Source organism: Urocitellus parryii, chromosome 7 (genome assembly GCF_045843805.1).
Source record: "Urocitellus parryii isolate mUroPar1 chromosome 7, mUroPar1.hap1, whole genome shotgun sequence".
Lineage (NCBI taxonomy): Eukaryota > Metazoa > Chordata > Mammalia > Rodentia > Sciuridae > Urocitellus > Urocitellus parryii.
This window is the reverse complement of record NC_135537.1, coordinates 158,150,555-158,165,121: the sequence shown is the minus strand read 5'-3', so window position 1 is coordinate 158,165,121 and position 14,567 is coordinate 158,150,555. Positions and strand designations below refer to the sequence as shown.

At 55.6% G+C, this 14,567-nt stretch overlaps 1 protein-coding gene across 30 annotated transcripts in view; it reads left to right on the top strand.

Annotated features, from left to right (window-relative positions):
* The first annotated feature begins 1,201 nt into the window (after window positions 1-1,201).
* Cacna1g (calcium voltage-gated channel subunit alpha1 G) overlaps window positions 1,202-14,567 on the top strand; it is a 62,775-nt gene continuing 49,409 nt past the window's right edge. For all 30 annotated transcript variants that reach the window (XM_026386919.2, XM_026386921.2, XM_026386915.2 and 27 more), the window contains exons 1-7: window positions 1,202-1,443; window positions 8,488-8,599; window positions 8,779-8,912; window positions 9,270-9,367; window positions 11,370-11,529; window positions 12,038-12,338; window positions 12,505-12,597. In XM_026386919.2, coding sequence (XP_026242704.2) covers window positions 1,202-1,443; window positions 8,488-8,599; window positions 8,779-8,912; window positions 9,270-9,367; window positions 11,370-11,529; window positions 12,038-12,338; window positions 12,505-12,597 — 1,140 coding nt within the window. The remainder of the gene's footprint in view (window positions 1,444-8,487; window positions 8,600-8,778; window positions 8,913-9,269; window positions 9,368-11,369; window positions 11,530-12,037; window positions 12,339-12,504; window positions 12,598-14,567) is intronic.

The window sequence follows — 14,567 nt, the reverse complement described above, 5'->3', positions numbered from 1 at the left end:
TTCTCCTGTACAGAGCTGAGCTCCGCCCTCTGGCTGCGATCCAATTCGGGGGGTCCCTGAACAAAGAATGCCGGGGAACTGTGGTGCTACCCCAGCAAGACCCCACGCCAAATAGTCTGAGTCCCCGGGGCTCCCTTTAGGGGAGTCCCGAAGACCTCAGCGGCCAATTGGAAAGTGGGTTCGGTCTGGGCAGCCGTCTGATTGGCTCCAGCCTTCGGGAGCGGACCCTGGGGCAAGGGGAGGGGAGAGGGGCGGTCCTGGGATTTGGGATGGGAAACGGATTCCAGCTGTGGTTGTTTCCCCGGGCGCCCCCGCCCGCACTGCCACGGCGGCCGACCAATAGGCACGCGGCTCGGGGCCGGCAGCGCGCGACGATTGGTTTAGAGATTGGCTGGGGAGAGGCGGGGCCGAGGCTTGAAGTTGGAGTGAGGGATCCAGCTGTGGTGTGCGCCGGGCTCCTCGCCGCCGCTTTCGCTTGCTCGCTCCGCGTCTCTGCCGGAGGAGGAGGCAGTGGCGCCGGCGACAGCTACGGCAACGGCAGCCACCGCGGCGGCTGCGGCGGCGGCGGCGGCATCTCCGCCTCCACCCCCGCCCGGGACGGCCCCCCACGGTCTCCCCGCCCCTCCCGGACTGTGAGCCCGCCGTGAGGCGGAGGAAGGAGCCGCCCCCCACCCGCTCCAAACCCACCCCCAAAGAGATCCCTCCTCCCCTCCCCCAGCCGCCGCTGGCGCGGAGCCGGGACGATGCCGACCCCTTAGATCCTGCTCCAGCTGCGCCGCGGGAAGAGGGGGCGCCTCTCCCCGGACCCTCCGCCCTCCACCGGGCGCCCCCTTTCTTTCTCCCCATCTTCGGGCCGCTTTACCGAAGGTAGCGCCGATTCGGGCGACCGGAGCCTGGGCGCGAAGCGAAGAAGCCGGAACAAAGTGAGGGGGAGCCGGCTGGCTGGCCCGGGGGACCCGGGGATCCAGGGAAAGCTGAACTCTCGCCAGGCGGGGCTTCCCTGCCACCCGGCGCCCCGCGGGCAGCATGCCCCTGCGGGCAGGGGGAGCTGGGCTGAACTGGCCCTCCCGGGGGCTCAGCCTGAGCCCTAGAGCCCCCCAGATGCGCCCCCGCCGGGGCCCCCCGCTTGCGTGAGGACACCTCCTCTGAGGGGCACCACTCGCCCCTCTCCGGACCCCCCGGGGCCCCGGCAGGTCAGAGGATGGATGAGGAAGAGGATGGAGCGGGCACTGAGGAGTCGGGACAGCCCCGGAGCTTCATGCGGTTCAACGACCTGTCAGGGGCCGGGGGCCAGCCGGGGCCGGGGTCGGCGGAAAAGGACCCAGGCAGCGCGGACTCCGAGGCGGAGGGGCTGCCGTACCCGGCTCTGGCCCCGGTGGTTTTCTTCTACTTGAGCCAGGACAGCCGCCCGCGGAGCTGGTGTCTCCGCACGGTCTGTAACCCATATCCTTCGGGCACGACGGGCCGGGTTAGGGGGTCCGCAGGGGGGCGGGTCGCTCCGCCTGAGGGAACCAAAAGCCAGGTGAGCTGGAGAAGTGAGCCCAAAGGGTGGACAGTTGAGAGGGGGGCAGCTGAGGGGAGGGGGCGTCAGAGTGGGTACAGAGACTCAAGCAGGTCCGGTTGATACCCCAGACGAGCCCCACCTCCGTACGCACACCTCAGTTCTCCTTGGGGGTTTGGGATCCAGGCCACGAAAAGAGAGACGTGCCCCGCTGGTTCACAGCTGGATGCTCTCCAGATGTGGGCAGAGGAGGGTCGTCATCCTCCAGATGTGGGAAGCTTTAGGAGCTTGGGCGCTCTACTCCTCCAACCGCGGGTTAGCGAGCAGGGTTTGGTTTCCGAGTTTGGGGGCTGGGGTGGGGAGGAAGCTGCGGGGACGGAGGAGGGGAGACCGCAATCTCCTGGGTTTTCCTCCTGCCCCCGCCCCAAAGTTTGCGGCGGATTCTAGGGTCAAATACTCTCACCTGGTCCTTGAGGCTGAGGATTTTACTGACCCAGAGAGAGGTGTTGGGGGGCGGGGACCAGGTCTTATCCCCCAACCCCCTCACCCCGCGGGTTGGAGGCACAACAAGGAGATTCCGGCGGCGGCTGATGTCAGGGGTGCAGAATGAGAACAAGATGTGGTGGAGGGGGAGCCGTCTGCCCCCAGAGCTGGACTGGAGCCCCTTTCAGCTGGAGCCCAATGACGGGAGTGCCTCCCTCCACCCCGATTCTTTATTTGATGCGGAATGTTTAAGGTTGGGTTGGGGAGTTTTCTACTGGATTTTTTCTTGTAGAGGGAAAGCCTGGCAAGAGCTTTGGCAACTGGGGGATGGGATTAAGCTTGCTCAAGTTACCCCTCCCCTTTCACAAATAGAGTGCTTCAGCTAATGGCAGAGCAGGTATGGGAGACCACAGCCCTATGAAAGTATTGGGGGACAGTAAGGCTGCCAATGTTTGCTAAGGAAGACTTGGGTCTGCTGCCCCAGTGTCTACTCTGTGGACAGGTTTGGAGGATGCATGCCCCACATTCCAGGTAGATGGATTTAGCACTGCACCCTAGCCTCTGCCCAGTCTGAAGTGGTGGGGGAGACCCCCCCCCCAGCCTTCTCAATGGATAGCACAAAGCTCTGCTTGACTAATTCCTGGCTCCTGGGAAAGGTGGGTTGGGGGGCGGGTTCTGCTGCCATCCAGGTCATGATTGTTCCCCAGGCTCCTTTTTGCCAGCTCTAAGGTTCTATGGGACTCAGGGTGGGAGACCCCAGGTCTCCCTTGTAGCCCCTGAGAGTCCGGGCAGGACTCTGCTTTGGGGAAGGGGGTGCGGGAAGCCTGGTGCCGCCCTCACTCTCTGCAGCTCTGCTGCCTCTAGTGCGCAAAGCAGGATGTGAGATTGGGTCCCCCCCACCCCCATGCTCTACACTCGTGGGTCTTTGGGAAGCTCCCCTCATCACACCCTTTCCCTTTCCCCTACCTCTTTTTCTTTTCTGTCTGAGCTGCAGAAAAAGGAAAGTGGGGGCCTCAGAGGTCTGTGGTCCTGCCGAATAGGCACATTTTGAGCTGCGAGCCCCCAGCCTCAGCATCTTTTCTGTGTAGCAGAGATGGAGACAGGAAAAGAATGTTGCTGAGAAGGATGGCCTCTGGGCACCCCTTCTCTCTGTCCCTAATTGCCCAGCCCCTCTGAATGGAAAAACCACCAGTCCCTATCTCCTTCTCAGGGGTCCCTGGGGAGGCCCAGAGATCTTCTCTCCCTACTTCCTGTCCCACTCGGCCCCCAACAGACCTCTTGGCTAGCATCTCTTGTCACCTGCTCTGTCTGCATGTGCAGTGGAGGGTCTGCAACAGCAGATAGCAGATGCCTTCCTGGAAGGGGCATGGCAAGGGCTGGAATGAGGAAAGAGAGGCAGGAGCCCCAGCGCTTACCTGGAGGGTGGGAGAGCAGGCAGACTCTAGGGAGTGGTAGTATGAAGTGTGGGGCACCCACATTACTAGATCTGGATTAGTAGCTGAGCCTCAGTTGGCTGAGAGTGTTGAGAACAATATCTTGGCAAGGGGACTGCCTAAGCCATGTCCCCACTGCTCCCATTCTACCCGAGTGCCAAGGGGAACCTGTGTTTTCACTTACAGAGGGGCTCTGTACTGTCTTTTGGGCCTTAGCCTTCCCCTTTTTTTTCTTTTTGGTATCTATGAAACCTCCCTTGGCTCTAGGAGATTCCCCATGCACCTCTGAGTCTGAGGGACATAAGGACATATCCTCCGCCCCCACACCCACCAACTAACTAAAGCTAGTTAGCCTTTTCTTGGCACATTCTTTTTGGCCCCTTCACTCTCAACCTCCTTAAGAGACCAGTTTTCCTAGAGAGATCTAGATGCAGGTAGGAAACTGTGTGTGTGTGTGTGTGTGTGACAGACAGAGAGAGGGAGAGAGAGAGAATGTGTGTGTTAGGGAAGGTGGAAGGAGAGCAAAAGAAAGAGGGGCTCAGAAGTATGTGTGTCGGTGTTGAGGAAAGCAGGGATACTGGCTCAGTCAACCCAGAGGCAGAAAGGCTCCCGATTCTCAGGTTATAGGGGAGTGTTGGCCTTTCCAGTGTGTGTTTCTTCAAGTGTGAGGGCGTGCGTTTCCCCTCCCGGGAAGGAGATCCTGAGCATTCCCTCTCCGGCTGTTGTGTCACATCTGGAAGTTTGTGTAGGAGTTTCTCCAAGCTCAGAGCCCAGCACAGCTTTTTCTCATTTGGAAATCACAGGCTGGCATTTGGGATGCTGAGAGAGGGGGAGTGGGAGGGGGCCAGAGGGGGAGAGGGGAGCCTGCCAGGAGTGGGGGGAGGAGAAGGGGGAGGCCTGAATGGCAGGAGCACTAATGGCTTCCAGAAGTGAATGTGAATGTGTGTGACTGCGTCACTGTGTGTGTCTGATGTGTGTCTCTAGAAGGGAGGGGGCCCCAGGAATTTCTGGAGTCTTCTTTGACATTGTCCCAGTGCCCCAAGTCTGCTTGTTTCTCTTACCTAGGGAGGATTCTCTATTTAGTGCTCAGAGGAAGTGGGGTGGAGGAGTGGGGGGGCGGCAGGAGAGGTGTTCTTGTCTTCTCACCAATTCCTTCCTACCATTTCTAACTCTAGGCTCCCCAAAGGGGATTCTGGGGAGAAAGGGGCTGGGGATGAGTGGAATTGGGGGGAAGAGCACCCCTTGACATTCCCTCTGTCCTCGGCCCACCTTCCCTCTGGGTCATACACATTCCTTCCCACCCACTCTGCTCCACCACACTGCTGGGGGACTCCCTGTCACCCCTAGTGCCAGTTGGAGCCATTCCTGGGATAACCCCCGCCACACTGCCCCCCCCACCCCTCGCCTGCTCCCGCCCCAGCTCTCACCCCGCCCTGCCCGCCTTGGCCAGGATGGCGACAGACACCCTGCTCACACACGCAGGCATGCGCACACACGCGTGCGCGCGCACACACACACACACACACACACACACACAGAGTCACAGACATTTGAATCAGATTTCTGGCCTATTTCCCCTCCCAAAGATTCCAGCGGCTGTCTCTCCTTGTGTCTCTGTCTCACGTCTCTGTCTCTGGGTGGGGCTGGCTGCCTTTCTGCCGGCTTCAGTTTTTGGTTCAGCTGGAAACCTCTCTCCCTACACACCCACACACTGAAGCTGGGGGGCACACAAGGAAACAGGCTTGCAGGAGGGGGTGCTCAGCTGGGGGAATCCCCCTTTCCGCCTCCCTGGAGCAAGCCAGTAGGCCGAACCCCTGTATCCACTGTGCTCTGTAGGGAGTCCTGAATCCAGAGGCTACTAGCTCCTGTGGGATGGATGGGGCATAGACTGGTCCCCATCCCACTCCTCCAGCTCTCACTAGATGGCCAGGATTCCTGAGTCCAGGCCCATTTCCTCCTCAGTGTTCCTCAGTCTCAGATTTCCAGACTCCTAGGAGGGAATGAGGCGGTTTGGAGGGCCCGCTTCCCTTCTCAGTTCATGCCTGGAGCCCTGTACCCCTGGAGGCACCCCAACCTGCCCCCCTCAGCCTACGACTGCTAGGCAACTGCTCTCTTTAGATAAAGCCTCACAGAGAGGACTTGTTTGTGGAGATATCATGCTCTACTTCTTTCTCCCAGGAGGAAGAGGAGGAGGAGGGATGGAAGTGGGGTGCCTCTCCTGCCATTTCCTTTTTATTCGCTTTTGATGGTGGGTTGTGGGGAGAAGAAAGATCCTCCTCCCTCCTCCCCCCACCCTTTGGGATCCACTCCAGCCCGGACAGTCTCCATAGCAACAGTAGACATGTGACTGCACAGGTCTCTCATAGTCACTATGGCAACCAGTGTCCCCCGTTCCCTTGGTTACCATGGGGATCTGTCACATGGTTTCCCCCAACTTGATAACCTGTGGGTCTCCCCATTTCCTCTTCCCTGCATGAGGACAAGACAGTCAGCCTGGGTAAGGGGAAATCATGTGTGAGGGGGTCTCTTTAATTACCATGGCAACAAATCCACACCACCTGGTGACACATCTTCCTGTTGTTATGGCAACAGAACATCACACAGTGACATACTGCCATGTTCCCAAGGAAACAAGTCCCAACCTGAGAAGGGTGAAAGACACCCCCCCCCAATTAAAAGTATTCTTCTATTCAGAGTGTCCCAAATTTTCCTGTGTCTTGATGTCTTCCCTTTCCATTTATGCTCACCTACAGTGAAGGAAAGAGGTAGAGAGGCAGAGAAGGAGAGGCAGAAGTTCCTGGGAATAGGCCAAATTGCCAAGGGGACCCTCAAGAAGGGACTTCTATGCTTAAGAACTGGATGTAGGGTTATTAGGTTGCAGATTCTGTGTATATGAGGCCTGGGTCTGAACCTGTATCTCCTCCTGTCCTCAACTCTGCTCTTATCCCCATAGTTAAAATTTATCACTATTGAGAGAAATGGGACAGGAGAACATGAATGGAGAGAGACATCTGGCAGACTCACTGATTCATTCATTCATTCTTCCCATGCACTGGTCGTCTGATAAGTGCCAGGTACTACACTAAGCCCTGGAGTGGGATATAAAGACACAGGAGTGCCCCTGCCCACCAGGAGCCCCCAGCTCATCAACAGAGAAGAGTCAAGTGCATGGATGACTTAATAGGGTTGGAGCTGCTGATATTAGAAGGATCCAAACAGATGTCCTAGGAGCCCCTTTTCCCAGGAGAACAATCCACTCTCCCTCATGCAGACATATTTGTTCACGTGGGCCACTCCCAGACCCCTCCTCTTCTGCAAGGAGAGGAAGGGACTAGCCTGGGGAACTCACACAAGTTCTTGAGGGTAATTGTGTTCTTTTCTTTCCAAATGATGGCTCCCTCCCTATCCCCCCTTTTCCGTAGTGACCCCTGGCTGACCCCCATTGTGGGGTGAGATCCATTGGGCTCTGACTCCACTCAGGAAAACAGCTCCATGGAAACAGATCATTTAAAAAAAATTTTTTTTCCTCCTATCTACCTACCCCCAAGACCTAGAACTTTTTTCTTTAAACTCTCATTCTTGTAAAGGGGTGGAGTGTAAGGAAATTGCAATGTCTCAATGGGAGTCCTAGGGTACCAGGGACAGGTGGTAGACAGGGATGTGTATCTGAGAGAAAAGAGCCTGAGTGACAGAAGAGGGGATAGGAGGGATGCAGGGGGCTTGAAGGAGTCATCAGCCTTGGGTGGGGGTGTGGCCTGAGATTCAGGACAAAGATGGGATAAGGCTGGGATCAGCTGGGAGGAAGGCCCTTGGGCCCCTGGACAATCCTGCTGGCCTCTTCATGCCTAGCTAAAGCAATCTTCTTCTAGAAGTAAGGTTAAGACAGGAAGATTCCATGTGTTCTGTGCTCTTGAGTCTGGCTATAGGGCTGTCATGATCCCCTTCTACCTCCGTTCCCTATGTCTAGTCTCCTTTCCTCATCTCCCACTCTGTTTCTAGCCTTTTTGTCCTGCCCACTCCCGCTTCCACCTCCTTGCTCATATTTTCCATGAGAAAAGTAGGCTGCTTGGTCATCTATCTGTGAGTCTGGGGCCTGGAACCTTCTCAGGTCCAAAGGCCATCTTGTATATTCTCCTACGGGTGGGTTGAAAATGAGTCCCTCCACGGGACCCACCACATGGGAAGACTCGGGGTTTAGAAGGAACTCCCCTCCCGCTTGCTGTTTTTGTCTGGGCTGGAAGGCACGAGAATGTGTGAGGGCATCAGGGCCACTCTGGGAACTGGGGTTTCTCCAGAGCACAGTGTCTGGCATGGCGTGAGGCCTCAGTGTTGAAATGCATGGACGTGACTGAGGGCTTTGAACCTTGGGCTCTGGTTCTGTGGCAAGGGGGCTGTAGCTGTGGACCTTCTTCTCTCCCTGGTACCAGGACAGTCAGACAGCCCCTTCCCTGCCTGCCTGAGCAGCTATGGTGTTCAGAGGACAGATGGCATCGTAGGTCAAGAGAGCATAAACTTCGGTCTTGTCCTGGCTTCTTGAATGACGTCAGCCTGACTTTGGCTCTCTGGGTCTCAGTTTCCTTAGGTTCTGGGGAATAAAATGATCTACCTTGGATGCTCCATGGGGCTGTTGTGAGCGTCAACTGTGGCATTGTGTGAAAGTGCTTGGTAAACTGTAAGACAGATATAATCTGACTTTAGGTTTGTGTAACACTTTCACATACATTATCTCACTTGCTTCTCACATCTACCCTGTGAGGTGGAGAGAATAGGATCAAATTCAGCTGCAAACTCATGGTGTCTGGCATTTCCACAAGCACGATCAATTCTATTCCCCAAATGGCTTGTGCAAATAGTCAGGGTATTTATGGCTTTTCTTACTTTACAGATGAGCAAGCTGGGTCCAGAGAGGAAAGATGACCAAGGTGAGCCAGGGCCCTCCCATCATACCTGGTTGCATCTCAAGTGGGGTTGGGAGGTTGTAGGCACAGGTGTGAGGGCAGGACTGGGTTGGGGTGGGGGATAGCTTCAGCTCCAGCCCTCTCCACCGGCTGTTTCCTTGACACCTGATACCTGGTTTGAGCGTATCAGCATGTTGGTCATTCTTCTCAACTGTGTGACCCTGGGCATGTTCCGGCCCTGTGAGGACATCGCCTGTGATTCCCAGCGCTGCCGGATCCTGCAGGTGAGTGTGAGTGTGTGTGTGTGTGTGTGTGTGTGTGTGTGTATAGGCAGCTCCTGATCATAATGCCCAGACTCCTTCTCTGCAAGAGGCCCTGACCCAACTGGTGGGGGCTGGGTGGTGGTGGGCATATTCCCCCGCCCCCTTCTCGATTTCAGCAGCTTCTCCTCCCCACACATCAGGCCTTTGATGACTTCATCTTTGCCTTCTTCGCTGTGGAAATGGTAGTGAAGATGGTAGCCTTGGGCATCTTTGGGAAGAAGTGTTACCTGGGAGACACTTGGAACCGGCTTGACTTTTTCATCGTCATTGCGGGGTAAGGGCCCGGGCTGGGGGGTCAGAGAGCAGTGGATCAGATGGGCCCCCACCCTGGCCCAGTCACAGCTCTGCTTCCTCCCTGAAATCCATTCAGGGGCCAAACCTGTCATGCCCAAACTCACTGGTCTGTACTTTTCTTTATTCCAAGGTCTTCTTCCTGTTTCTACCTTCTCTGAGGGTGGGGGGGGGGTCTGTCCTTTTTTGGGGATGGCCCTACTCCCCAGACATAGAGTTAATCTTTAGGGTCCCTCAGAGGAGGAGAGGGAGGACCCCAGAGCAGGATTCTTCATTGACCTCTTTTGACACTGTGGTGGCCTCAGACTCAAAGGGCCTCCCTCTGGGCCCCTCCCTGCAGGATGCTGGAGTATTCACTGGACCTGCAGAACGTCAGCTTCTCAGCTGTCAGGACAGTCCGTGTGCTGCGACCGCTCAGGGCCATTAACCGGGTGCCCAGTGAGTGACCCCTCGGCTCTCAGCCCCTGGATAGAGCCCCAAGAGGAAAAGTAGTCTCAGGCTCCACCCACCACTGCATCCTCACCTGACCACTCATGCTGCCAGCCACGGCAGAGCTGAGCTCAGCAGGAAGCTAGGGTCACTGGAACCAAGCAGACCCCTGGCTGTGGCCCTGGGAAAGTTATCTGGGAAGAGTCCCCCTCACCCCATTTTAGCCTGACTTTGGGTCAGAATCTCAGAAACATTTCAGAGACCCTTTCCAGGGAATAAGGGTGGGTGGGAACAGGTGATAAGTCAGGAACAGGGGGTGCCAAGTGCTAATGGCCTTTTCTGGCCAGAACATCCTCTCACGCAGTCTGGTTCTCACTGGCGAGACCACACTGGCCACGCCGAACGTGACTTCTCTCAAGACAAGGCCACTCCATGCCTCAGCCTCTCAGCTCTGGCTGCATCCCCTTCCCCCTTCCCACCCTCTTCCAACTCATTGCAGTGACTGCCGGGACCATTATCTAAATTAAACCGCATTGGTTTCTGGAGCCAGAGAAGGTTTGGCAGCTCTAGCTCTCCAACGTCCTGCCCCCCCACCTCTGCTCAGGCCCCCTTTGCAACTCCCCAACCTATATGAGCTGCAGATGGTCCCCAAGTGGGGGTTGGGGGAGCATGTTCCTGGGGCTCTGTGCCCAACTGTGTGTCTGACATACTGATGTAACAGCAGCCCTATGTGTGTGTGTGTGTGTGTATGTGTGTGTGTGTGTATGTGTGTGTGTGTGTGTTATGCGGCTGCCTCTGGGAGGGCAGAGATGCTGTGTGTGTCCTGGGAGGGGGGTTCTGATGTGTGTTGTTGTTAACAGGAGCTCCAGAAGAGGGGCATGCCTGCCTCCTCTCCGCCCCAGGTGCAGGCTGGCAGATTGATAGACCTTTCTGTCTAACCACCAGTGTAATTCCCTTAATGCGAACCCTGAGGAATTGATCTCAGTTAGAACACCGAAGAGCTGAAGGGGGATGGGAGGAGCAAAGGGGGAGAAGGACTGAGCAAGAAGGCCAGAAGGGTGGGGTGGGGGCAGGGCGACTGCCATCACCAAGAGGGTTAACGAGCTGCCGCTGCTTAGCAACTTTGTCCTGGAAGGGCTGGGAGCCCTAGCAGCACTTTGATGGTCAGAACCAGCTTCCAGAGATCCTCCTGCTTGACAAAGGCTTGCTAGGTTGAGGGCTGCTTCAGGCTTGACCAGCTGCTGGGTCCTAGCCCTGGAGTGAGGAGGGGGAATGATCCCTAACAGGGCTTTTGGGGAAGGGGTTGCAGTGGCTTCCCTCTTGGGGGATTTGTTAACTGATGGGCTCCTGAGAAAACAAGGTTGTGTCTCTTTGGATCCTGATTTGAGGATTTGGATCAAGCAGGGCATTGACTCGGGGCTGGGGGCTTCAGAAACCTGGTGATGTGCTGCTCCCGCTGTGCAGCCAGCTCTCAAAGTAAAATCCCTGCAGGCTAATGCCCCTCCTGGAGCTCTCTGCCTCAGTTACCCAATGACCCCAGTGGTGATAACTTACAAAGGTCAGGTGACTATGTCTAGTGAGAGAAGGAAGTGGGAGGTGTGTGTGTCTGCCTGTGTCGGGGAGCAGGATTTGGAAGCACAGAGCCTAAATTTAAGTCCTGGCACCTACATTTAGCAGCTCTGATACTGAGCAAGCCACGTCATGTCAGGGAGCCTCAGACTTCTCATCTGTAAATTGGGGGTGATATCATCCACCCCGGGATGATGTTGGGAGAATGCCATGGAACTCAGAGCACAGTCACACTGGCTTGTTGGTGGTGGTACTGTGCACGATCAATGTAGGCCGGGGGCTCAGGGTCTGTCAGGGAGTTAGAGGTGGCTGTTGGTCTCCCCTCCAGTTGGAGGTGGGCCACCTCCACCCCAGTGGGCCCCTCTGGGAATGCTGCCAGGCCCTTGGCAGTCAGCCTAGCTCGGCCAGCCTGGCGTCCCCAGCGTGGCTTCTGCCCCTACAGGCATGCGCATCCTTGTCACGTTGCTGCTGGACACCTTGCCCATGCTGGGCAACGTCCTGCTGCTCTGCTTCTTCGTCTTCTTCATCTTCGGCATCGTTGGTGTCCAGCTGTGGGCAGGGCTGCTCCGAAACCGATGCTTCCTCCCTGAGAATTTCAGCCTGTGAGTGGTGGACAGGGTAGGAGGGTGACCTGGGAATGACTATGGGGCTAGGACCTCCCCGATTCCCTGGCTTCCCGTTGCCATCTACGTATCTGTTGTCATATCTGAGATACATCTGATTCTCAAACTTGGCTACACGTCGGAATCACCTGGAGAGTTTTAAAAGTTCCCGATGGCTGGGTGGCCCCGCCAGAGATTCAGATCACACTGGACTGGGATTTGACTTGGAGACAAGGATTTCATAAATTCCTCCGGTGGTCCTAATGGGTAGTGAAATTTGAAAATCCCTGTTCCAGGGTATTATCCTGCAGCACCTGACTCTTGCAGTTCCTGACTCAGCCCTCACCCTCCTGGTATCCCTTGTCCACAAATCCCTGCCCCTGCCCCGTCCCTTTCCCATTGCCGCCCTGCATGCCTCCATGTACCCACACCAGCTCTCCTTTCCTGGCTCCCTCCATGGAGAACCCTGCTCCTCAGCCTCATTCCTGTGGCTGTCCCCATCCCGCAGTCCCCTGAGTGTGGACCTGGAGCCCTACTACCAGACAGAGAATGAAGACGAGAGTCCCTTCATCTGCTCCCAGCCCCGTGAGAACGGCATGCGGTCCTGTAGGAGCGTGCCCACGCTGCGCGGGGAGGGCGGTGGCGGCCCGCCCTGTGGTCTGGACTACGAGGCCTACAACAGCTCCAGCAACACCACGTGTGTCAACTGGAACCAGTATTATACCAACTGCTCCGCAGGCGAGCACAACCCCTTCAAGGGCGCCATCAACTTTGACAACATCGGCTATGCCTGGATTGCCATCTTCCAGGTGGGGCCACCGGGGTCCTGGGACGTTCCCCAGAAGCCAGCCCCAGCACGTGGTGCAGCCTGAGAGTGGTTGCTCTTGGAATTGGAGTGGGTGCCCAGGCCACTGGAGGAGACTGGAGGAGGCTTTAGTGGGCCCAGAGTCAGCCTGTCCCTCTTGGCTTCCCCAGGTCATCACACTGGAGGGCTGGGTCGACATCATGTACTTTGTGATGGATGCTCATTCCTTCTACAACTTCATCTACTTCATCCTCCTCATCATCGTGAGTGACCCCTCCAGCTCCCATGGGAATGGCAGATGCTGAGGGCACGGGTGGGGACAGTCCAGAGAGGGGAAGGCTTGCTTGGTCTGAAGTTCTTCACTCTTAGGACAAGTCCCATAGAGAAGGCATCTGTCCTGTGGTGGGAAGGACACCTGATGAGGAGTCAGGAGGAATCCAAGGTCAAGGCCTGATTCTACCACTTACTACTCTTATGACCTCACACAAATCATTCCCTAGGAGGCTCCCAACCCCACCCTGAGCTTCTGATTCTTCATGAATAAAGCAGATGGGTTTTACCTAGGAATAGGGCTCTTCTAGAGCCCTATTTCCATTCATAAATGGAAAAGTGTGGTTCTGTCTTTTAGGAGGACTAGGGGAACACTGTTGACATTTTGTTGGGGGGAGGGGAGAGATGCTAAGCATCCTAAAACATTTGCAAAGAATTGTTCCACCCCAAATTCCAATCCGTGTTGAGAAACACTGTGCAATCTCTTGTTCTCCCAGCTCAGAAATCCCAGGGCTTTACCAAGACAGAAGACAGGCAAAACCAGCAATATTTAATAGTTTTAATCACTACCATTCGTAGTTAATAATTCTGGTGCTACTACTTATAGCTGATATTTATTGAGCACTTACTGTATGGAGGCTCCTGCTCTCAGCACTTCTATTTGCTGGGCATTTAATTCTCATTGTGATCTTGTTACCATCTCCAATTTACAGATGAGGACCCTGGGCTGTCCTCATTTATCTGCCTTCACCTTGTGCTTTGCCTAAGCTGTAGCTTAATCGTGCTGGGTAGAGCAGCATTATGAAGTGTTTTGTAACATCTGCTGCCTGCTAGGTCTGCATAGGCTCCTATGGGGTTTCTGGTGCAAGAATGGTGGTCTCCAACCCCTAAGTGAGAACTCAGATTCCCAGTGGGTTGGTCACTAGGTCCAGATCACATAGGAAGCAAGAGCTGGAGCTGAGAATTCAACTCCAGGGTGTCAACCCCATGTCCAGCTCTTTTGCCATGTTACCAAGAGGCCAACCACAGAACCAGATGGAGGGACAGATATTGAGAGGAGATTTAAAAGAGATTAAGATTTACTCTCTTCTGATGAGAGAGACTGAAGGGTAGCCCTGCGAATGAGCAAGTCCCCAAGGCTACCCACTCTTGCCTCTGTCACTTTCCCTGGTGCGGAAGAGTGACTGGGCTTGGGGTGAAGCCTGGTAGAAGCCTGTTCCCATCTCTGACCATCTCCTCGGGGGCGAGGTGGGTGCTTCAGGGAAGTCAGTCTCAAAATTATTGCTGTCCTCCGGTGTTTGGTTGGGGAGGGGGGAGCAGCCAGGGGGTTAAGGGGCCTTGTTTCCACCCTCCCACACATCCCCTTAAAAATCTTTCCAAACAGCTCTCTGAAATCACACTAGTGAAGCTAATTATCATAATTACTAGGACACCATCTAGAAAAAAAAAATCTGCTTTGTCACCATAAATATTCATTTCCGCCATTCAGGATTACTGTCCAAGCGGTGGCCTCCCCAGGATCCTGGGGAAACTGAGGCATGGAGATGGGGGCTGGGAGAGCAGGGGAAAGGCAGAGTGGTGATCTGACCTATCTGTAGAGTGTGGGTTCGGCCCTTGCCCCACTAGGTGAGGGGAGAGGCACAGGGAAAAGGGGTCCAGGCCAGTCCAGTGGTCCCAATTTTAAGATGAGGATATTGAAGCTCAGTGGTTAAGGATCTCCCCTAAACTGGAATTGGGACTAGAAGTAGGAATCTTATGAACAAATCTCAAAGTCTCGATCCAATTTTAAGGCGCCATGTCCCTAATATTGCATTGATGTCCACAGCATTCCCTATTCTCCTGGGGAGAGGTGCTTAGAGTCTCCAAGGGTGGGTGTGTTTGGGGGAGGGACCTTGGGAGGTAATCTCCCAGGATATCATTATAGCAACACCTTAGAATTTCACAGGGCTCAGTTCAAGTCTTA